At 45.6% G+C, this 21895-nt stretch overlaps 3 protein-coding genes across 4 annotated transcripts; 2 read left to right on the top strand and 1 right to left on the bottom strand.

Moving 5' to 3' along the window:
- Window positions 1-1413: 1413 nt before the first annotated feature.
- Window positions 1414-14367, top strand: LOC128269201 (choline transporter-like 2). Of its 2 annotated transcripts, none has more exons than XM_053006597.1 (10): window positions 1414-1444; window positions 7044-7102; window positions 9556-9678; window positions 9791-9954; window positions 10017-10212; window positions 10405-10649; window positions 11682-12079; window positions 12156-12474; window positions 12560-13217; window positions 13301-14367. In XM_053006597.1, exons 2-10 carry the CDS (start codon window positions 7066-7068, stop codon window positions 13402-13404), a joined length of 2244 nt encoding a protein of 747 aa, XP_052862557.1. In that variant the 5' UTR covers window positions 1414-1444; window positions 7044-7065; the 3' UTR covers window positions 13405-14367. The 2 variants fall into 2 exon arrangements, with proteins under 2 accessions (XP_052862557.1, XP_052862556.1); XM_053006596.1 differs by lacking the exons at window positions 1414-1444; window positions 7044-7102 and adding exons at window positions 7825-8083; window positions 9044-9456.
- Window positions 14368-14775: 408 nt separating this feature from the next.
- On the top strand, window positions 14776-18529 carry LOC128267969 (pendrin-like). The gene is made up of 8 exons (XM_053004943.1): window positions 14776-14903; window positions 16048-16526; window positions 16598-16719; window positions 16775-16939; window positions 17012-17116; window positions 17181-17322; window positions 17396-18000; window positions 18069-18529. The coding sequence occupies exons 2-8, from the start codon at window positions 16070-16072 to the stop codon at window positions 18516-18518; spliced, it is 2046 nt and encodes a 681-aa protein (XP_052860903.1). The 5' UTR covers window positions 14776-14903; window positions 16048-16069; the 3' UTR covers window positions 18519-18529.
- A 143-nt stretch (window positions 18530-18672) lies between these two features.
- Window positions 18673-21076, bottom strand: LOC128278666 (uncharacterized). The gene is made up of 4 exons (XM_053017398.1): window positions 20647-21076; window positions 20233-20565; window positions 18890-20158; window positions 18673-18821 (listed from the first exon to the last, which is right to left on the bottom strand). Exons 1-3 carry the CDS (start codon window positions 21074-21076, stop codon window positions 18948-18950), a joined length of 1974 nt encoding a protein of 657 aa, XP_052873358.1. The 3' UTR covers window positions 18673-18821; window positions 18890-18947.
- Between the last annotated feature and the right edge of the window lie 819 nt (window positions 21077-21895).

The following is a 21895-nucleotide window of genomic DNA, read 5'->3' as shown; positions in this document are numbered from 1 at the left end:
GGTCAATAATTCCCGCAGAAACCACGATGTATGAGCACGGGGCGCAAAAGCTAATTTTTGTTTTCCCACAGATTCAGGTGATTGCTTGAGTAGCAACATAACGCCACAAAAAATCGAATATCGAGTATACGTAAACCGAAATGCCGAATTGTCGATACTTTTTGAACAGCCCACGTATTAAAAAACGCGACCAGCTCCACCTTTCGGCCATGAGAGCTTGTCTCGGCGGGCGAGCTTTCACGTTGGTTTCACGCTTTTTGTTGTTTCCGTCGGTACAACTCGCGTGCAAGAGCGAGTGAAGAATGTGTGAGTACAACCTAAGATCATTCTACCGTACAGATTATTCAAAGACCCGGTTGGCTTCGGCCAAATCCGTCAGCGAATTTCTAAGAACTATTGTCGTCACTCACCAACATAATTGTTATTTTGCAGCAAAGCATGCACTTCATTTTTTTTTCTTCAGCATTTGGAGTTGCCAAAGCCGCGGATGGTGATGACGGAAGCATTGGTTTACATCTCGAGGAAGTCCTCGGAATTGGTTAATGCTTTTTCAACGAACCTAGCCAAAGCCAACCGGGTCTTGGAGTAACTTGTATGGTGGAGTAATCTTAGTACATCCGTATGCAAGAACCAGTTCGGTGCATTTCGGGCTACGATCGCAAACGAAGCAGGCCTGTTCGTTTTCTCTCCGTTCAAAAGCGATAGTTTTGTTAGTGTTTTTGATGCATATTTTGTCTGGGTTTTAGCGTGGTTCGTTTTGCATTCCCGGCACCGCAATTGCAGCCACTTCAATAGGAGCTTTTTAGGAAAACGTGATTCAAATCCAGCGCAAGAGTGACACAGGAGTGCGTGTGTTTGTGTTCCGGAGTGCATTCCGCCACATCCAATTGCCGCTGGACCTGAGTGCTAAATTGTGGTTACGTTCGCCGTGGCTGTGCGCTCTCTCGAGATGGTATCGTTGCCGGATGAAGTGAAGTGCAGCAAAACACCAAACCATTGATCGAAATCGGCGTGTCCCTGTCCGTGGAACGCGTGTGTGGCCGTAGCCGTAAGGTAGTCACTCACCTTCGCGCGGCCAAAACAAAGAGAGGTCGCAGAACCCCGGCCCGAGCCATCGCGAGCCCGACGGCGCATCCGAGAGCAGCATCCGCTTCCGCTCCGCCACCCCCTCACCTCTGCGTCTGCGGGTGCATCTCCCGAAGGCGCGCGTAGAAAGTGCGCGAAATCCAAAAACCGCGGCAGCCGGAGCAGGACAGCAACACAAACAAAGAGATATTTGAATATACACTCTCCGCGGAGCACTTTCTTCTCTCCGTTTACGGGGTGTCCCGTCGCAGGTGATCGGCATCGGCCACCCCCTTTTCGCGCGGTCGGTTGATTGACCGAACGCCCGAACCGAACCGGAATCAGCTGTTCTCTACCACCGGTACGGCCACTGGCCAAGGTAAGTGTGCTTCGTGTGTTATGATGTTTGCGTCTCGCTTAGGCCGTTGTTCGGTGCGTGCTTGAACATGAAAACATTGTTGGTGGCCACGGGTCGGATTTCGCACAATGGACGGGATTTCCCAACACCGATTGGCACCGATAGTGTGTCGGTGCGTTATTACCTGGTGTGGTTGGTTATGGCAAAAAGCAGACAGTTTTTATATGTTTTTGCATTTCACATTGAATTCGAACTCACGCTTTTTATAGCTTCTGGACAACAAACAATATGACCATGACAAGACATGGCGCGTGTTTGACTTGAGGAACCTTTTGAAAAATGAATCATGACTCAGTCCGTTATTGTTGGTCTAGAGTCGGTAAGTTCGCGATGCATTAGACTCCACCCAGACAATAGCATTAACGTCCCAACTGGCGGCGACTGACCAACCTGGTAACGGCCAACTGTTGCATCAAACGCTACGCACTTAATGGAATGGTTTTTAAACCATTTACGACCTCTGGGGAGGTCTCCGGCGTAAATGTGGACCCGTGTCTAACACCATGAGTCACAGTCGCCGCGCACAACTACTACATCGACGAGCGCGCATCGACACTTTGTGTCTGGTTCCACTGACTTCGTTTGTGGATGATAGCATAATTATTCTTCGTATGCATTGGTGCGCTGCGCCGTCTTCATTTTGTCGTGCACAACAAATGCCTGCTTCACTTAAGCAATTGCTAGCCCGGATTGGTTAATTGGCACAATAACCGTTGAATGTGTGAGGCATTATTGGCTTTGTGCGGTGCCGCTTTTTACGCGTATCAAACCTGACCGGCATACAATTAACAATCATTTTTTGTTCCAATGGCGGGCCCATACTGGGATATCTGAGGGGCCAAATTGTTTCACCACTGAACTGAAAGAGACACGATCAAACTTGATCGTGCAGACCGATGGTTCGTCTGAGGAAAACCATTATTGACGTATCGGTTGATTATAACTTCAGGTTTCTTTAGTTTCCATATCGCTGCTTTCGGTCAGCGGTTCCTGCCCCCGGAGTGTTGACATTGATCGGCGTGGTGGCCAGCGGAAACCAATTAAATCTCTTCACTTCCAGGCCGCCATCATGCTGCGAGATCGTTTTTCCGGGTAATCAACCCGATTTGCCTCACGCTGTGGCACAATGTCTCGTGCTGCTCTCGGGTGGAAGTAGTTTGTTTGGGCGAAGGTTGAATGTTAGTGGCTCCCGGGGTCCCCCCGATGAATAGTAGCTTCCTGTGAGTGGTTAGATCTGTCGGTGTAGTATCGCATGACGATCGCCATTATGGTTTTCGAGCTCTTCTCAAGAGCGATCGGTTTCTTCCTTGAGCTTGCCACACAACTCCAACTACCCCCCTGGGCCTGGTCTTAGAACTGAGTCTATTTCGTCCCACGACCTTGGCAAGGTTTCGTAAAGCCATGCTTTCGTAAGTGCCGGTCATTCGACCGTTAACGCATGGAAAATTATCGATTCCCCATGAGCCCCGGGCGTGTAGCATGCGTTTTAATCTAATGACCATGGGGTGGTTGTTGCTGCCGCGTAGGGGAAACCTATCCAGTTTGGAATGGTTGAAATGGACAATTTTTGGTAACCGACCGTTGTTCTATTGAAATCATCGTGGACTATATTCATTCAATGGGCTAGAATTACTATTGTTCAGTGTAAGATGATATACTGATGATCATTTCCACTACTGTTGGATCTTTGAAGACGAAGATATTGTGTACATTAAGCATAAATGTTCGATTTTCATTGTTTTCAAAATCAAATCTTTTATCGTTTGCATGAATATTTTTTCCTTCAAGTACGTCAGCCAAAAATTTTTGATTGTGAATGTGGAATCGTGTGCCTGTGTACTTTCCGCGCACCGATCGTTTACTTTCGGGGCGACGTCATGATAATACACTGCTTTTCCTAATGATAGAATCATCCGTTTTTTCAGACTGAGGCTAAGATAAAACGCTGAACCGATTTTTCGGAGATGAAGAATCGATTTATTTAGCAAAAGAAATAATATCCATTGTTTGGTTTTGCGAAAAAAAAATTATTTTGACTTGGGGAGCCAAAAAACGATAAAACGGCTGTTTCAAAACGATAGACTCATTATGTGTTATTCAAGAAAATAGGGCCACCCAGTAAAAATGAATAACAATTATGATGTTTTAATAATCAGTGGCCTCTCCACTACGATTTATTACTTGAAATATCCTTTTTGGCATACTTTCGGATAGGTTCTTTAGCACGTTCATCGACATGGAACGCCAATCATTTCTAATCGCCACTTTCTTTTCGTACTGCTTGCCATCCGCATAGATCTCTCGGATTAGAATTCCCCAAACATTCTCAATAGGGTTGAGGTCTGGAGAAACAGCCGGCCAGGTCATTAAATTGACTCCCAAATGTTCCAAGTAAGCTTTTGTGGCTCTACTTGCATGGACAGGTGCATTATCCTGCTGGAAAATTAGCGGGTGGTGGTTGAAACGATGCAGGTATGGCTTCAAATTACTCTCCAGAATGACTATATAGCCTTCACTGTTCATTCGTGAAGGAACTATTGCTAAATTACATTTAGCTTGCCTGCTAAACGCACCCCATATCATGATGGAACCTGCGCCATAATTTCGTCTTCTAAAAAAACGAGGTTCCCGTCTCAAATCTTGCCAGTAGTGGCAAAAACCATCAGGCCCATCGAGATTGAATTTCTTTTCGTCACTCCAAACGACCTGAATTTAAAAAAAAGTCAAATATTGGAAAGCTCAATGTATCGATAGCTTACATAATTCCATTCGTCTTTCCATGACATATGCTTGTTCGCAAATTGCAATCTTGCTGCTTTGTGGTGGGTCTTCATTGCTGGAATTTTTCTCATTGATTCTCTGGCAATGCTTACAGAGGAACTAAGAGTTCTCCAGATTGTAGCATAGCTAACATTCATGTGGAATTCATTCTTAATACGCCGACAACTTTTCGTAGTGTTAGACGCAGCTTCAACTACTCTTTGTTCATCGCGAGGGTTAAGTAATTTTGGCCGGCCAGATTGGCCAGATGACTTCCGAGTCCCATATTTCGATGGATCTTTCAAGTAATTATTGATAACCTTTGGAGATCGTTTCAGTAATGAGGCTATTTCATGATTTGACTTCCCAACACTACGGTACGCTTCAATTTTCCCTTTTCGCCTTCTCCTAATTGAGTTCCACGACCCATTTTTGATCAAAATGGCCAATAAACTACAGGAAATATGCGAGACTACTGAGATTAATAAACTCAGTTACTTGACAATTCAACTAGTGTTAGTAGGACTGGACTAGGACCGACTTTTACAAGTGAGTCTATCGTTTTGAAACAGCCGTTTTATCGTTTTTTGGCTCCCCAAGTCAAAATAATTTTTTTTTCGCAAAACCAAACAATGGATATTATTTCTTTTGCTAAATAAATCGACTCTTCATCTTCGAAAAATCGGTTCAGCGTTTTATCTTAGCCTCAGTCTGAAAAAACGGGTGATTCTATCATTAGGAAAAGCAGTGTATTAGAATTTTGAAAATACTCTTTCCAACGCCCGTGCGTATGCGGTACCGCAGCATAAACGCGCTAGATAAGCGGCAAAAAATGGGAGACATCACGGTTTTCGACAGCGACACGACTCCATGGCGAGCAGCCGAGAAGTGTGTGGCGTTTATTTTTACATTACCGCCGTCATCCCGCGGTCGTGTTGGGCGGGATAGAGTTGGCGCATTCAAATGCCGTGTGCATATGAAGAGCGTTTCGCCTTCAAACTTCTTTTGGTCGGGCGATAAGCGGTCCAAGTTTGGCCCTGGCCTAGTCCTTGCTCAAGCCGCTCGCGACTGTCGTAGGCCGTTGGCGGATAAAATTGGCCTGGGAATGGGAGTTCCAACAGAGAGTTCGGTGGCGACCAGAATGTTTGTACACGTGCAACAACAGCGCACCGTCTCTGGAGGGTGGCCGATTGGCAGTATTTTATTTTCAACAGTAATATCAGTCGGTAAATATTGTATGGTTTCGTTGGACGAAAACATGGTACGAACAAGGAAGTGAGAGCAGACGCCGGCGTTTGTGTACCAAAACACTGCAATGAAAGCAGTCACCGCGTTAATTTCTCGTGCCTTGAGCTGCATCTTGAAATTATTTTTAAATCTTTTCGTCACCAAACTCTCTATATTAATCGCCCATTCGTACCCTGTGTGCAGCATTAAGACAGTAATAGTCGTGCGTGTGTGATTCTTGTGGCCTTTTTGTGGTTGGCAGAATGTTTTCCCACCTCCAAGGGCCTGTCCTCGGTACTGACGGAGCACGCGGAGCCACCTCGTTCGTGGTTTGTGTTTTCGGTGTTGAAACAATTGGGCCGTTTATGCTGGCATTTCTTTTGCCACCACTGCTGCCAATGGGTTGACATTATCATCTCATGTTACACGGTCTGGCACATTTCGGTGCTATCATCATATGGGTACGCCGTTTTGCCGTTACCTTGCCCGAGGACAGTAGCTTCACCCAGTTCACTCTGCACCGTCGCCTGACGTTGAAGTTCGCTCAAGTAGTTCTGGATAATATTTGTGGAAAAACGGAAATTAGGTCGACATTGGCGATGATATATCACTGCTATTAGCCACACCATGTTTTCGGTACCTATCGGTACCGGACACCGTGGAAAAAGCGTTTGAAGTGCTGAAGGTCTGGCGCAATGTTTTAGATCTACGAAACAGAGATAAATTTAAAAGTATGTGTTCACGCGAGTCAAATATGTTGTGTGACTAAAATCGACTTAAACTGTCGTAGCTCTATTGGTAACAATTTACAACATTTTGATGTTATTTAGAACATGTTTTAAATATACATTTACTTGATTATGCAATAGAAAAAACTTCTTCTTTTTGAACAAACTTTTTCAATCATACTTCTTAGCTGGAAAGGTATTTTTAGCTATGATGCTTTGGAATACGTGGATCATTTATTACATTCGCAACTAAACCTCGGTTAATCACTTCAACTGAAAAGTCAAGCGAAACCTTACTGTGTCATTAAAAAGTAATCAAAATGGGGCACAAAAGACTGAAAATACCAGTTTGCATTATCACTTAAAGACGAAGCGCAAATCTTGACACACGGAACTGGAAGACCGTTATGTACACTTTCTTATCAATGTTATCTTCAGTATCATAAATGTAGAAACACTGCAGGCGCAGATGCATCATCCGCCCGGGAGCATTAAAGTGATTCATCCGCTCGCAAGCTAGTGGAAAAGAAACGATCGTAGAGGCAGAAACAGAGACAGATAGAGAAAAAAGAAACAGAGAGGGAGAGAGAGGGCCCTAGTAATGCAAATTTATGTTGTTTACGAAAGTACTTCAAATAAAGCGTGCAGCAGCAACAGATAACGAAAACGGTTCCCGGCTGTCCGCGGTCAGCCCTCGAATAGTTGAAAACAGTGTTTCTCTACCGTGAAACGCGTGATAATGATAAAGAAACAACCTGGCCGATAGAGACCAGTACCGAGCCAGTGGCGCTGCTGGCAGGACAGATCTACTAACTTCCCACTTTTACTTTTCAACCCCGTTTCAGAGTCAGTTGGTGCGGCGGTACTATGGCTTGCTGTGGAGGTTCCAACAACAAGGAACTAGGTAAGTTTTCCTACAAATACCCTGATACGCTTTACATTTTAAAAGGACGCAAAGTGCGCTACATTTACTTTCTATCTAATGAGGATAGTGGTAACGATATATTCAACTACGTTGTCAGCGGTTAAGCAAGTGATCTCCTCTTACACTGTCGGCAACCACCTGACCCCTGGCTAGCAAGACTTTGCAAGCGATGCACTTTGCTGGTGGTGGGCCCCAGAGATGTTTTCCTTTGAGCAACTGGCACAAGCCACAAATGCAGCAACAGCAACACACGATCACGCATGCATTAATGTGATTCCCATCCAAGGGAAACGACGATCGTTCTGGATATAGAATGCGGTCGCAGCCGTATCAAATAATCGGCAGGCCTGAAACGGGGCGAAACGGCGGGGCTGAATAAGAAAAACAAGTGCACAAGCCCCATTCTAGTGCATCGATAATTAGAGCCTAGCGAAGGGCCGCGTATATGGGCACAACGCAGCACGATGCACCGCGGTTCAGAACCTCGGCGAGTGCACCGTAATTGGAACCATACGGACGGACCGTGGACGGTAGCCGAAGGCGAGCCCGTTACGCGTACGTTGCCAGAGGAACGCCATAGGAAAAACCTAATACTGTGCTGACCTAGCAGAGGCATCATCGCACTTGACACTTGCCACTGTTGGTGCCGCGGGTTGTTCCGTCGACGCGGCGGTCAGTTGTTGATCAATCGTCATCGAAGCCAGAGGCCCCGGTTCGTTTGGGCACTGAGATCTGATCGCGTTACTAAACGGGCCGCGCGCGCTCTTGTGTCTGTGTGTGCCCGATCTCTGGTGTGTGCGTAGGCGTCGGTTGTGAGCCACCCTCTCGGAGGGAGATAATTCTAACCGCCGGTCGGGTGTTACGGAATACTTTAAAAACATTTACGGGGCTTCGTCTGTGACGTGTCGTTCGAAGCTACCCACAGCTGTGCCGATGCACACACACACGACCTGTCCAACAGTAAACAGAAACAAAGAATCACACCTACATGCTAGGGGCCAAATTACCTTCCACGGAACTAGACGCTCCAAAAAATTGTCACCGCAAACTTGCTACCACCGATCACCGGTTGGCGGAACACTAGAACCGCGAAGACCATTTACATAATAAGCCGAACACCGATATACAGTGGGCATCGACGGCGGCTCGCGCTTGTTTCGGGCTTATTTCCTTGTTTTTTGTGCTGCACTAGACAAAAGATTCACGCCCGAGCCGGGGTGGCCACGGTGGCGTGTGCAAACAGAGCTGAAAGTAATTGCACAAACATTCTTCGTGTCTTGAGTGTGGGGTTTCCTATGCGTTGCCCGTGGTAGCTTGTCTTGTCACCGGTAGTGTGTATTGCGCGGTTCAGAAGTCTGCTTCTTGCGGTGTGGTGCGTGCGTGATCACACGGCGGCGGTGACCCGTTCCTCTCGACCAAAGCGCTAATTGAGTTTGCCGAAAGTGACGCCAGCCTGCGGTTGGGTTGGTTCTGGCTAGGATCGTTTCTCTTGTCCCCGGCGAAGTGTATTCTACTGTTAAATTTCTTCAAATCAAAGTGCGTGTCTGAACGGCATCCTCCGACAGTGGCGTTAGAATCAAACTCGAAGGCAAAGATGGTCGTGTGAATAGAACGATTCCATTTTGCAAAACCCCGATAATTGTATACTAGCGACTGTAGCAAGTTCCTTTGGTTTACCCATCGGCCTAACCATCCCTAGTCGTAAAGAAACGTATTGTTCTTTAGACATTCTGATTAGAAGTAGTCAACGGTGCGGATCATTTGATCGGCCTAAGAACAAATCGTTTGCTGCACAGAATAGTTATTGAGATATTTACCCTTTTATTATAAATAATAATAGAGAGAATCCCAATTATAGATCTGGTCAGTTTGAGATAATGTCATGCGCCATAATTGCTAACCGATATTGCTCTCCTCCAGATTTCATTCCTATCGAATCTTTTACACCGTGTGTTCCTCATTTGATACTCGATTGCGGTCCGTAGGCTGAAGTGGAATCGGAAACTCGGAACCCGTACTTAATAACAGCCTGGCCGGCATGGCTAGGAACCGCTGCTGCTAGCCAATTCGTACTTTATGATACAAAACAAATCAAACGAAACACAGGACAGTGTGCGTGCATCGTTATCTTATCGACATCTCTCTGATAAGCCACACACCAAAGTGTGCGGTGTGCGTGGTGATCAGTTTTTTTCACTAAAAGAGGTGCAGCCCATATCAATTTGGAGGGCCGTGTGCTATAAACCGTACGCCGGTCGCCATGGGATTGTGCTGTGGTGGGTCAGATCGTGTGGTCAAACATTCGAAGGAAGATGTGCAACATCCTGCAGAGAGTAAGGAGCCAATGTTCTACTGTTTTAGATAACGAAAATAATTCGCAAGCAAAGGGCAATTATTCATTACCAATGTTTCTTTCTTCTGTTTTCTTTCAGGCGAACCGCTCAAATATGATCCCGATTTTAAGGGGCCCCTCTCGAAACGATCCTGCACCGATCTGCCATGTCTGTTGCTGTTTCTCGGATTTCTAGCCGGATGGGGCTTCGTTGCTTACTATGGCAAGTGCTACCTTCGCTCTCCATTGGTTAATGATTCACAGCCCAACAATAACCAATGCGCAGTGCCTCGAGTGACTGCCTTTCGTGTGATACCTTTCTTCTAACATTACAGCTACGCAAAATGGAGACCTAAACCGGCTTCTCGTGCCAACGGACTCTTATGGACTGAAATGTGGTGTCGATAGTGAAGTGAGAGAGGAGCCTTATCTTGTGTTCTTCAACATTACCGAGTGTGCCAAAATTGATGTGCCTATCTACGGCTGCAAGACTCCGCAGGTATGTTAATGACCATGGGGGTTTTTATCCGTCACTAAATCGAGATTTTATTTCGCCCACAGGTCTGCGTGAAACAATGCCCGACTGAAGATTTTGACTTTGGCCTAGCAAGCTGCAGCTCCTCGAACCTTGCCACTATCCGAGCGAAACTTATTTGTGAACATCGGGTCAAGAAGAACGAACTTACGACATGTGGGAAGATACGAGAATATATTGACGAAGGCCGCTGTGCCCAAGCATTCCAGAAGAGTACCCCGTGTAAGTATTACTATGTTCACCAGTTCCCTTTGTAGAGAAATCGATTCTAAGGGGAAACCCGTCAGCCTGTGACATGATGATGAGACGCTGCAATGCATGAATCCGATCGATGTTCTCTTTAGCCAGTTCCAGCCTCTGGGCAATCTGTTGACTCTTGTGTGTTTCCAATAATCCAAAACTACTACATTGCAGTGGCAGGACGGTGTATATCTAACCTTCCCGAAAGTCAATGTCCGTACGTACCACCAAAAATGCTTCAACTTCGGCAACAGCTATTGGGCACTGCGAAACAGCAGTCCGCGGCAGACCACTGCACCGAGCAGCGAGCGCTTGGGCGCGAAATTTTGGAAGAAAAAATGGCCAAATTGCAATCCTTTTTGGCACGATATGTCAATAATCTTATATCGGTCGTCACGAACGACAACAGTGTCCATCAGGTTTGTGCACTACTTTCGGATGCCAGTGGAGGTAGCGTGCGTGCGCACTGTGTAGAGTAGCACTCCTCAATACTCTAGATTCGGTTTGCTAGCGGTACTAACCCTGAACTAGGACCTGGTGATGCTATGGCTTCCAACGTAATTGGTAAACTAATCTGCCAGAAAGCTAACCTGTTTATTCAACGTTTGTTTTCTAAACTACTTCTATCATGAACATCCTTCATTTTTCTACAGCATGCAATGTTTGATACGATCGCCATGCCTACAGCCAGATTGACCATCTTCTTCTCTATACTATGTTCTGCCTTTCAACTATGTTTCTATTCTTCGATTTGTTTCATTTTTCATTTCAAACACACTGTCATCAACTCACGATCATGATTAAAATAATTGTGTACATTACGTTCCGGTAATCCTGCAACTCGTTAAATGACACGCCCTGTGCCGTATACTAGTCTCCAAACGATGCATTCCTGATATCGGCACTATCACTAGTGGGGCACGTAACATACAGCAATCGGTGGACGAAGCGATTAAAAACTTGAAACTCTTCATCGGGGTAGGTGCAATATTGTTTCACATAAAATATAACATTACTCCAATGAAAAGATCCCTGTTAGGTGTAGCAAATTGCAAACTTTGTTTCTAATTCAGATGATTTACTTTTATCTGATTTCGACGTCGCTAGCTCATTATCGTTGCCATGTTTCATGTTCTTGGGCTTTGAGAGAAAATGTGAAAATTTGAAAGGGAAAATAACTAAACTTCTAGTTATAGATCGAAAACAAGTTTTATGGCTTTTGCCCTACACAACTACCAACACTGCAACTTAAATTGTTAGACAACTAGCCTTCTAACTTCATTGCAATTTGTAACTTTTATTGTTAGTGTTTGTAGTCGCCATTTCTCCTAAATTTCTCATTTTAAATTAAAATAAGCTATTGTCAGCTAATACACTAATTCACTAACATAATTTCCTACTAGTAGCTTGGCAGTGTTATTTAATAATTATTGTTATTTTCATCACAACAGACCAGTCAAATGATCGTCGAAGATGTTCTGGAATCATGGCAGATAATACTCGGGTTCTTGGGTGGATCGATGCTGGCTAGCCTGCTTCTGATTACGATGCTCCGCTGGGTAGCCAAACCACTCGTCTGGATCTCGATCGTTGGCGTTATCGCCGCGCTTAGCTATGCCGTTTACTACAGCTATACCGAGTATCGAAAAATCAGCGCCAACCCAGTGGCGGCCCACGTAAACGTTTCGCCCAACTTGAGCTCGCTGGTTAACTCCTGGTTTAAGTCGGACCAAACGTGGCTTTGGATTCTTATCGTGACATCGATTGTATTGGTCGTTTTGTTGCTAGTGGTGCTTGTGCTACGCAAAAGAATTGTCATCGCAATCGCTCTCATCAAGGAAGGAAGCAAGTATGTGGGCAGACATGAAAACAGGAAGCCGCGATAGAATATTGTAACTGATTTCGTTTTAAATACTCCACTCCAGGGCAGTCAGCGCCAGCTTCTCGACCGTGTTTTTTCCAATCATTCCTTGGATTCTGCAAGCTGGGGTGATTGTGTTCTCCGTGGTGGTTCTACTCTTTTTGGCATCCATCGGCAATCCGGTGCACAAGGTTTCCGGCCTGAACACATCGAGCTCTTGTGTGTGCACCAATGGCTATAAAGAAGGTGATGTTTGTGACCCCACTGTGTTTAACGAACAGTGCAGAGATGTCAGCGTGCGAACCGACGGACAAGCGAGGTGCCTCGATGCGGCCTGTCACTTCCAGGAGGTTGATACTCCGCCACTTGTGGGATATTTCCATGTAAGCCATCATCGCGTGTAACGTTAGCAAAATTGATTTTCAACATAATCGTTTCCGATGACCCATTCTCTCCACACCTCTGCAGGCTGTGAACGTGTTGGGATTCTTCTGGGGCATTTGCTTCGTATCCGCGTTTAGCCAGATGGTTCTGGCTTTCACGTTCGCAACCTGGTACTGGACGCGGCAAAAGTCCCGTCTACCGTTCTTCGTCCTAACGCGTGGCGTTACGCGCACAATCTTCTTCCATCTCGGGACACTAGCTTTCGGCTCGCTGATCATAGCGATTTGCAAGATCATTCGAGCCATACTCGAATACGTGGACCATAAGTTGAAAAAGTTCGACAACGGTGTTACGCGCGCGATTCTGTGCTGCTGCCGGTGCTTTTTCTGGTGCCTGGAGAGTTTCTTGAAGTTCCTAAACACCAACGCGTACATTATGTGTGCCATCTATGGCACAAACTTCTGCTCCAGCGCTCGGGACGCGTTCGGTTTGCTCACCCGGAACATACTGCGCGCAATAGCCCTGGACAAGGTGACCGGATTCCTGTTCTTCCTGTCGAAGCTGCTCCTGGCGTGCGGAATGGCGGCCGTCACTTACACGTTCTTCGACAGTGATATTCCCAAGACCCCATTGAACTATCCCTTCGTGCCGGCTACACTTGTGTTTATCGGCACGTACATCATTGCGTCGATATTTTTCAGCGTGTATTCGGTAGCAGTGGATACGCTGTTCCTGTGTTTCTGTAAGTATCCATCACCCATTCTAACTCCAGCCGGGTTGTTAGAGATACTGAGTATTTTATTCCTTTTGTCACTCTGCCAACAGTGGAAGACTGTGAGCGGAATGACGGCAGCGCCGAGAGACCGTTTTTCATGTCGAAAAGCTTACTGAAAATACTCGGAAAGAAGCAGCAAGCGGTGCGAAACTGAAGCCAAAGAGTCGCCGAAACGAGAACCATTTGCAATATAACGAAACCGTGAACACCCGAACGCAGGACAGATCTCTTTCGGAACGCGAGGACTTGGACGCACAATGGAACGGCAACAAAAAATATAATGCGATTCCCGATCAATTTCAAACTGATCTAAGTATTTATGTATGCGTCCCACGGGCATACCAATATGCGGCTAGGCTTAAGAATTTATATTTTGATACTAATTTATACGACACGTATACCATTGGTGTGATAAAGATGAAAGGATATGAACTCGTTTTTTTCGCAGGACAGGATTTCTGCAAAACGAACCGATGAGCTAGTGCATATAGGGAAGTTGAACTTTTCGTGAAGGCGTTCATTCACAGAATTATTATTCTTACTTGTACCGAATACCTCTCAAAAAGGCATCTAGTGAGTATGTAAAAGTTCTACACAATATTTATGAATAGATATTTCGAATAAGTAAAACACACAACTGAGAGTTGCCAATGAGTGTGACAATTTACAATGCAGACAGAAGCATAACGAGATAGGAACGAAATGTGTGATCACTCAAACAGGGAAATGTTGTGAATTCCGGATTACAGTTGTAAAGTACCGGTAAGCAGAACGCGGTTGACGGACATAGTGGAATGTTCAGTATGATCCAAAAGGACATACAATGTGCTCTGAATATCATGTACCACTTAAAAATAAAATCGTTTATTAACTTTACATTTGCAAAACATTTAGATGCAGTCCTTTTATTCTGGCTTTATTGATATATTCATACAATTCAATGCGGTGTCTGTAGATGTTTGAATTGATTTTCCGAAAAAAACTTCACAACAGGCACAGCAGAACAAATAAAATTAAGTCAAAAAACATGGTCTAAGCAAAATTTAGACAACAATAAAAGCTTTAAGTAATAAGACCGAAAATTCCGAAAAAGCTCGATCCTATATTTTGGCACATATTTCCCAATATTTCACGAATTATTGTAACGCCAATCCGTATGACTGGTTTAGTGACCTCGAACGGGACTGATGGAACTTAAAGGTTAATTCATTTGACACTTTCGGTCTCTAGCTGTGGACAATCCAATAGGTAGCGACAACAATCCAATAGGTAGCGACAGCAGGAATACAAGTGTATCTAGACCATGATATGGAAGACACATCAATTCTCCATCAAATAAGACCAAATACCACGTGGCACTGCTACCAATAAAACCAACATGCTAATAAGTCAGCGCCAATGATTAGCGCCCCTGTAATTACATGAAGTGTGAAATTATGATATCGGACGATATTCTGGGTATATTGGATATTTCGTCTTTTGCCTATCGAATTCAAATCATTCTTTAGCTCAGTCTCTGACCAGCCGTCGATCGTATTGAACGGAGTCAGGAAACGATTGATATTCGAGTGCTTAAGTTCGATGTACTAGAATATCATTTAGTTCTGTAAGGTATACCGGTTCCCTGGATTGATAGTTGTTTTTATCATCTTGGTAAGTTTCAATACATCAATGTAGTGAGTGAATCAGTTGTAGGAAATTAAATCGCTGGTTTTTTTGTAAGTACGTAAGAGCTCGGCTAACTAGGCCTAAACTTCCAGGCCTAAGAACGCCATCTCTACCGTTGTAGTTCAAACATTATTTAGAGCTCAGAGTTATGCGCTCCTGTGTGTGTAGCACGGAAACAAAGTATTTTTCCAAGTGCGGACGAAATATCCCTTAAAGATCTTCCTCTGAAGAAAAATGAAGAGAAATTTCTACACAGTTTGCTAAACGTGGTCGGTGACGTTAAAGAATACTAAGAGTCAAAAGATTTTACTACTAGTACGTGCGATGTAGGTTTGTCTAGATCTGCACAAATGAGTCTCAGAGATTACCTTACTACTAACACTACTACGAACAATAGTAGCAGTAAGAACAACATTCACTGCAAAGCCCAGTCTTGTTCAATATCATTATAATTAGGCACTACTCAAATTGGAATTAAATTCGGATCAAATAAGAAAATAATACTTGCTCGACATAATTTATTAGTTTTACTATTAAGTTTTCTCGCAGGCTCCAATAGTCACACGGAACCGATACTTATCGAACCGGTCTTGTAACGCTTCATAAAAAATTATCACTTTCATTAGTAACCTGAAACTCGCCATGAAAAACATGTTTGCCTCGATGAAGACGTTAAGGAAGATGTCGTACACAATCAAAGCCATCAGAGAGTTTTACGAAGTCCATTGAGGTACCGATTAGCGCCGAATGTACGAAGCAGTTGTGGATTTGTTCTATCAACAACGCGCACGTTGGAATGTGATCTTGCCAAATGGATCAGCCAAGGTTGGCTGTTCAGCTGTTAGTTGCTATGTTTGATTTAGCAATCTGAGCGCATCGTTCACGTGCTGACCGCGAGGGCAATGCATGTGATAAATGCATCGAATCGAACGATATGCCGCTAGCCAATTCATACCTGGGTTTGATAACTTAAAGCACCGATCGAAAGTTGATCTAGAAGATTAATTTGTAATGTAGAATTCCCGAAACAGATGTGCTTTGCAACGTACAAAAATGGGAAGGATCTACAAACTACTCCTACTTGGAAACTACTTGGAAAGATCTACAAACTCTACTTTAACGATCTTAGCTAGTCTCCGGGTGGCCAAGAGATGAGGAACAATCCCGCGAACAACGGGGTGTTCAATCCCAGCTACAGCCGGGATTACACCGACAACGGAGAGACGGCTGGACGCCGTGTTCGTCCCAAGGTGTCCCAGGTGATCGTCACTCGGCCCCACTATCAGCAGGAGGACTTGAACAATGCGTTCAATTACTTCAAACCGAAGTCGCAGTTCTTCCACGAAGCCCTCGAAAGTGTGCGAGAAGTCGACCCGAAATCGTGCATCACCGGGCTGTTTCCCATCTTCAACTGGCTGCCGGAGTACAAATTTCCGTCCGACTTCATCGGCGATCTTATCAGCGGCTTGACGGTTGGCGTAATGCACATCCCACAAGGCATGGGATATGCTCTGCTGGCCGGCATGCCACCCGTCACCGGCATCTACACAGCATTTTTCCCCGTTTTCATCTACTTCCTGTTCGGCAGCTCTAGGCACAACTCAATGGGTGGGTCCTTTACTACAGATGTTCGAGTTGAGCTGAGAACTTACTTTTACGTGCATTCTCTTGGCACACAGGAACACTATCGGTGGTTTCAATTATGACCGGCAAAATCGTTTTCAATCATTCCGGCGAAGGATCTCCATACACAAACCTCGAAGTGGGCGTAGCATTGTGTTTTTTGGTCGGTGTAATACAGGTAAATCCCAAGCAAGTAATTGGATACAGTTAGAATAATATGCTCTCGCACCCAGCTTGTCATGAGTCTGCTGAGAATGGGTGTAGTTTCCTTTCTGCTATCAGAAGCACTGGTGTCTGGATTCACTACCGGTGCCGCGTGCTATGTGTTCACGTCGCAGCTGAAGGATATATTGGGCCTTACATTGCCACACCTCGACAGTAGGTTTGAGATCGTGAAAGTAAGTCGCACAAGCACTACTATCTTCGGAGATAGCAAAACTTTACAACATTCCTTTATTTTTTTATGCAAGATTTACTACGAATTGGGGAAACGACTCCCAGACACAAATTTGATGAGCTTGGCCATATCAGCTGTTACGATCATTATTCTGCTTATCAACAACGAAGTCATCAAGGTACGGCTTTTTTAAGCAATGTGACTGTGCCGCAACTGACGCCACTTTATCCGTTCATTTGAAGCCAAGACTTGCCAAACTGTGCATCATCCCGATACCGATCCAACTAATTCTGGTTGTCTGCGGAACTTTATTGTCAATCCACTTCAATTTGGAGGCTGAGTACGGCACGAAGATTGTCGGGTCGATACCGCAAGGATTGCCAGGTAACTTATATTCTCAAACTGCAGCCTGAAACTTTAAGGCTTTCATTCACTCCTTTCTGTGCCCCGATTACAGCTCCGAAACTGCCCAACTTCAATATTTTACCGGACATTGTCGTGGAAAGCATAACCGTGGCGGTGGTAGCTTACGCTGTTCACGTTTCGCTCGGAATCATTTTTGCCAAAAAGGAAAACTACGAAATAGGCTTCAACCAGGAGCTACTGGCACTGGGTGCGGGCAACCTCTTCGCATCGTTCTTTTCTTGCTTCCCCTTCGCGGCGTCACTGTCCCGCGCGGCAATCCAGTACTTGGCAGGTGGGAAAACGCAGATTACTGGCCTCGTGTCGTGTACCCTGCTCGGTGTGGTCCTGCTGTATGTAGCCTCGTTTTTCCAACCCCTGCCACGGTGCATCTTGGCCAGCATCATCCTCGTTTCGGTGCAGGGTTTGCTGATGCAATCACGCGACTTGCCAAGGTTCTGGCGGCAGGGATTCTTCGATGGGTTGACCTGGGTACTTACGTTCGTAACGGTTGTGTTCGTTTCAATCGATCTTGGACTGATCGTGGGATTTACAATGAGCGTTTCGAGTATCTTCGTCCGCGCTATTAAACCTTACATGTGCCAGATGGGCAATGTGCCCAACTCGGACGTTTATCTGGACTTGACCAGATACGAAGGGGTAAGTTGGTGACATCCATGTCCACGACCGTAAAGTGTTAGTATTTTATCGTACCGTTTTTCTTTCAGTTAATCGAACACCAAGGCATCAAAATCATACACTACAGCGGAGGGCTACATTTTGCGTCTCGGGCTACTTTTAAGAATACGATTTGCCAGATGCTTAACTTGAACCTGACAGAAGAGATCAAGCGCCACAAGGATCCCGAGTTCTATCCGGCGGAGGATGCGATTAAAATGTTGGTCCTCGACTTCACTGCTCTCAGTTACATCGATCCTTCCGCCATTTCCACGTTTAAATCGCTCATCAAGGAACTAGAATCGATCGACATCCAAACGCTGCTGGCTGGCTGTTCACCGTTGGTGTTTGAAAAGATGAAAAAATGTGGCTTCATTGGAGGCGATGAGAGCTACGTTCGTGTTTATCCCACTATACACGACGCGGTGCACTACGCCCTAAAACAGCTGAGACCACATCCAGCAGGCGCTACACCAACAATTCAAGAAGTGCGACTATAATAAAATACCATACCTTGGCCTTTCCTGCTCTGTTCAGGAGCATTGTAATGCAACATACGATATACGAGGTGTGTTCAAAAATTTTCGAGACATTTGAATTACCGCGGGCTACGTGTATCCGATTTTCGTATTTTTATAGCGTTCGGTTGCTACACATGTCAGTGACTTATGGTGAAAAGTTCGGCCGATTTCTATAATCAGTCAATTTTTACAGCCGTTTTGCTTGGACGTGTTTTGGCTCATCGTCGATGTCGTTTTTATCTCCTAAATCGTAATATCGGTGGGCCGCCATATTCATCCACGCTGCAAGAGGGGAAAAACGAGAAATAATAAGATCCAACTAATTTGCTTAGGAATTTTAAGATTCTTACCATGGTTAACCACGCATACCACCAAACCACTACCACACAAAACCCACTAAACTATTTTTTAACTCTCTGCAAATGATTCAGGCAGCGGCACAAACGATATGTATGTGGGCATCCAAACTACACATAGCTTACAAACCATATCCTTCAAACTGTATTCTTTCGTGCTCTGCAGATTATGTTTGTCGGATGTGATAAAGACGTCCAACCCTATAGGATCGGCGAAAGGATTGTTGCCACTCGCCCTTTGTTCGGTCAGGGGTGTCCCACACACAACAAAGGGGTCTGCCCTAGCTGATACAAATTTAACTACTTGGCCGCGGCATGAAGAGCCCGAGCCCGGTACCAAAAACCAGCTGTCTGTATCATTTGCAGAGTTTTTCAACAAAAAATTCTTCCGAATTTTCACCCTACGGCCGTTGTTCGTAGGGATCGGCATAACAGGTAGTGGGTTAGTAAGGAACGGATAGCGTGTTCTTTCGCGCAGTAGCAGGGCCGTTGCCACCTGTTGCACCGGCGAACCGGCCTTCGCGAGGTCAACTTCGTGTCTGAGGACGCTAAGTTCGGCCTCAAAAGGGTTCGAAGACTGCAGCGGCAACGGCCCAAACCTTCGTACCTCATCCACTAGGTGGAGAAGGTGATGGAAATTGCACGTAACAGAGCCGACCAAATCATTGTGCTTTGTTACGTACTGTTGCAGTACTCGCCGTGCAGCATTTAGATAACTACTAAATCTCGAATGATTGCATATTGCAACGCCCCAATGCAAAAGACAGTACATTTCGTAGCACGCCGGTTGCCCGACTTGCCCAAGAACTACAATGCCAACAACGTCCAAAAAATACCCCCACATGGATGGCGACCATTCCGTAATGTTGGTATTAAAATGTCGTGCGGTCGTGCGTCTTTCGTGTGGGAACTCGACATTCGTCAATACGAGTTGCAATAACACCTGTCCGATCCCGTCCATTTCCGGGACATTAGCAGCGCCTTTGACAAAAACGGAGTATAAATTTTTCATTACACCTAAGTGCAATAGATTGCGATTGTCGCCTACAATAACATCCTGGACGAGGTCGATGGGCAACCTTGCCAACGGTGTCACAACCTTCTGGTGGGTGCTTGCGTAAACTCCACACCGGAACTCTTCATTTGTACGTCGGGTGTACGTGGTGTTCGGTTGACCGAAAAACGTCATGGTGGATCCAAAGACAAGCTCTCCTTTTATGGTGCATTTGGGGCATCCGTAGCAACTGCTTTGATTGACCGTCCCTGTAATTGTTAGAAAAGCACACATTATTTATACGTTTACATACATTTATACTCTGTCGCCCTTCGAAACCTACCTTTGATAAATGCTCGTTCAGCATCGTCAGAAATCACTACCCGTGGCTTCACGGTTAGTGAATCACCATTCACCGTCAGTGGCGATTCACATAACCGTGCTGCCTTTTCGCTGAACGGCCCAAGCAATTCCTCACACGTTGGCCTAGAATTGCCACAAAACACAGCGACGACAAAGGGCTCGCCAGGTGGTTTTGTGGCTTCATGCAACCGTGCTTGGATAACCCATGTTTTTAATTCGGGACTTGTTAGTTGAGGCAACGGCGCCACACCGACATGGACATCAAATTTAACCTCTTTGGTGTCGCTGGCCACGTTTTCAAGAATTCCGGATTCTGTAATGAAAATGTAAATAAAACTGTGTAATTTAATAATAATGTAAATATAATTAACACACACGCAACAGGTACACTTACCAAAACCACGATACCAGAAGAGGCCTCCGTCGACTTCTAGGGGCTCGATGTGCCACGGCCCCTTCAGCGCGGTTCGGGGATCTTTCGGCATGCCGGGAAAATATGGCCCCAGCATGCACAGTGTCTGCTTCAGCATTGCCGAACCATGTTCAGGGCTTTGTTGGGTGATCAGCGTCAAATGGCGTGTGAGTTCCGCCGCCGTATGACGCTCCTGCTCCGCGGCACTGTTGAAGACTCTGCGATCGGCCTCCAGCTCATCAGCGTCTAGCTCCGACTCGCTGTCGCTGTGGTACTCGTAGTATCGATCGATCGATCGAACTCGACGTGTCGAGCTCGGACCAGCTTCAGGGTCGGCTTTCGATCGCGGCTTGGATGGGCCCGCCTCTTCCTGGCTCGCCCGTGGCTTGTTTCCTTGCTCGTTGGATGACATTCTGCAACAAGAAAAAACAACATTACTCTAACCATTCTTCTACAGGATCCCGATGTCTCTCGCCTCTCAAACGCTTTGAAACCTCTGCGATCGGCCTCCATGTCATCACTGTCCGACAGCTCCGACTCGCTGTCGAGCTCCGACTCGCTGTCGCTGTGGTCAATCTCGATCGATCGAACTCGAGGTGTCGAGCTCGGACCAGCTTCAGGGTCAGCTTCCGCTCGCAGCTTGGATGGGTTCGCCTCTTCCTGGCTCGCCCGTGGCTTGTTTCCTTGCTCGTTGGATGACATTCTGTAACAAGAAAAAAACATTACTCTAACCATTCTTCTACAGGATCCCGATGTCTCTCGCCTCTCAAACGCTTTGGGCGTATGGTAAATATAACTGGGGTCGATTGACCGCGGGAACGTGTCCGCCCTAAGTATCCTAAAACCCGGCTTAAACAGTACCGGCTTGACAGACGGTTTGGCGTAGTTAACGACTTGAGACCAGCCATTCAATTGTGGAATAACATTCTACCTGTGCGTGCGTAAGCTTATGATTCCTCTTGCCCAGTAGCCTGCCACTCATCAAAACATAGTAGTGATGAGTGATAGAGCGGATGATGATTTTTAAACGAAATTTTCAACAAATTACGGCGGATTCGCCGGGAATTGATACGATCTGCGACGCGAATTTTGGACTGACAGTTCGGTGACAGATCTCTGCGCTTTTGACAGTTAAATAAAAATAAAACTGACAGCACAGCAGCTGTTTATTGCAAATATTTGCTGTAAGTTTAAATAAAAACGGTTGTTGCAGTATTTCAAAGAATCACGA

This window comes from Anopheles cruzii, chromosome 2 (genome assembly GCF_943734635.1).
Source record: "Anopheles cruzii chromosome 2, idAnoCruzAS_RS32_06, whole genome shotgun sequence".
Taxonomy (NCBI): domain Eukaryota; kingdom Metazoa; phylum Arthropoda; class Insecta; order Diptera; family Culicidae; genus Anopheles; species Anopheles cruzii.
Note: the sequence above shows the minus strand (reverse complement) of the source record. Positions and strands in the feature narration are given on the sequence as shown.

Excerpts from the sequence above, each read along its gene's own strand:
- LOC128278666 (XM_053017398.1), bottom strand. The coding sequence starts at position 21,076 with ATGTCATCCAACGAGCAAGGAAACAAGCCACGGGCGAGCCAGGAAGAG. Across the intron at positions 20,566-20,646 it reads CTTCTGGTATCGTGGTTTTG|AATCCGGAATTCTTGAAAAC; the intron begins GTAAGTGTACCT and ends TTTTCATTACAG. Across the intron at positions 20,159-20,232 it reads TGAACGAGCATTTATCAAAG|GGACGGTCAATCAAAGCAGT; the intron begins GTAGGTTTCGAA and ends TAACAATTACAG.
- LOC128269201 (XM_053006596.1), top strand. The coding sequence starts at position 9,384 with ATGGGATTGTGCTGTGGTGGGTCAGATCGTGTGGTCAAACATTCGAAG. Across the intron at positions 9,955-10,016 it reads ACGGCTGCAAGACTCCGCAG|GTCTGCGTGAAACAATGCCC; the intron begins GTATGTTAATGA and ends TTTCGCCCACAG. Across the intron at positions 12,080-12,155 it reads CTCATCAAGGAAGGAAGCAA|GGCAGTCAGCGCCAGCTTCT; the intron begins GTATGTGGGCAG and ends ACTCCACTCCAG.
- LOC128267969 (XM_053004943.1), top strand. The coding sequence starts at position 16,070 with ATGAGGAACAATCCCGCGAACAACGGGGTGTTCAATCCCAGCTACAGC. Across the intron at positions 16,720-16,774 it reads TTTTGGTCGGTGTAATACAG|CTTGTCATGAGTCTGCTGAG; the intron begins GTAAATCCCAAG and ends TCTCGCACCCAG. Across the intron at positions 17,117-17,180 it reads TCAACAACGAAGTCATCAAG|CCAAGACTTGCCAAACTGTG; the intron begins GTACGGCTTTTT and ends GTTCATTTGAAG.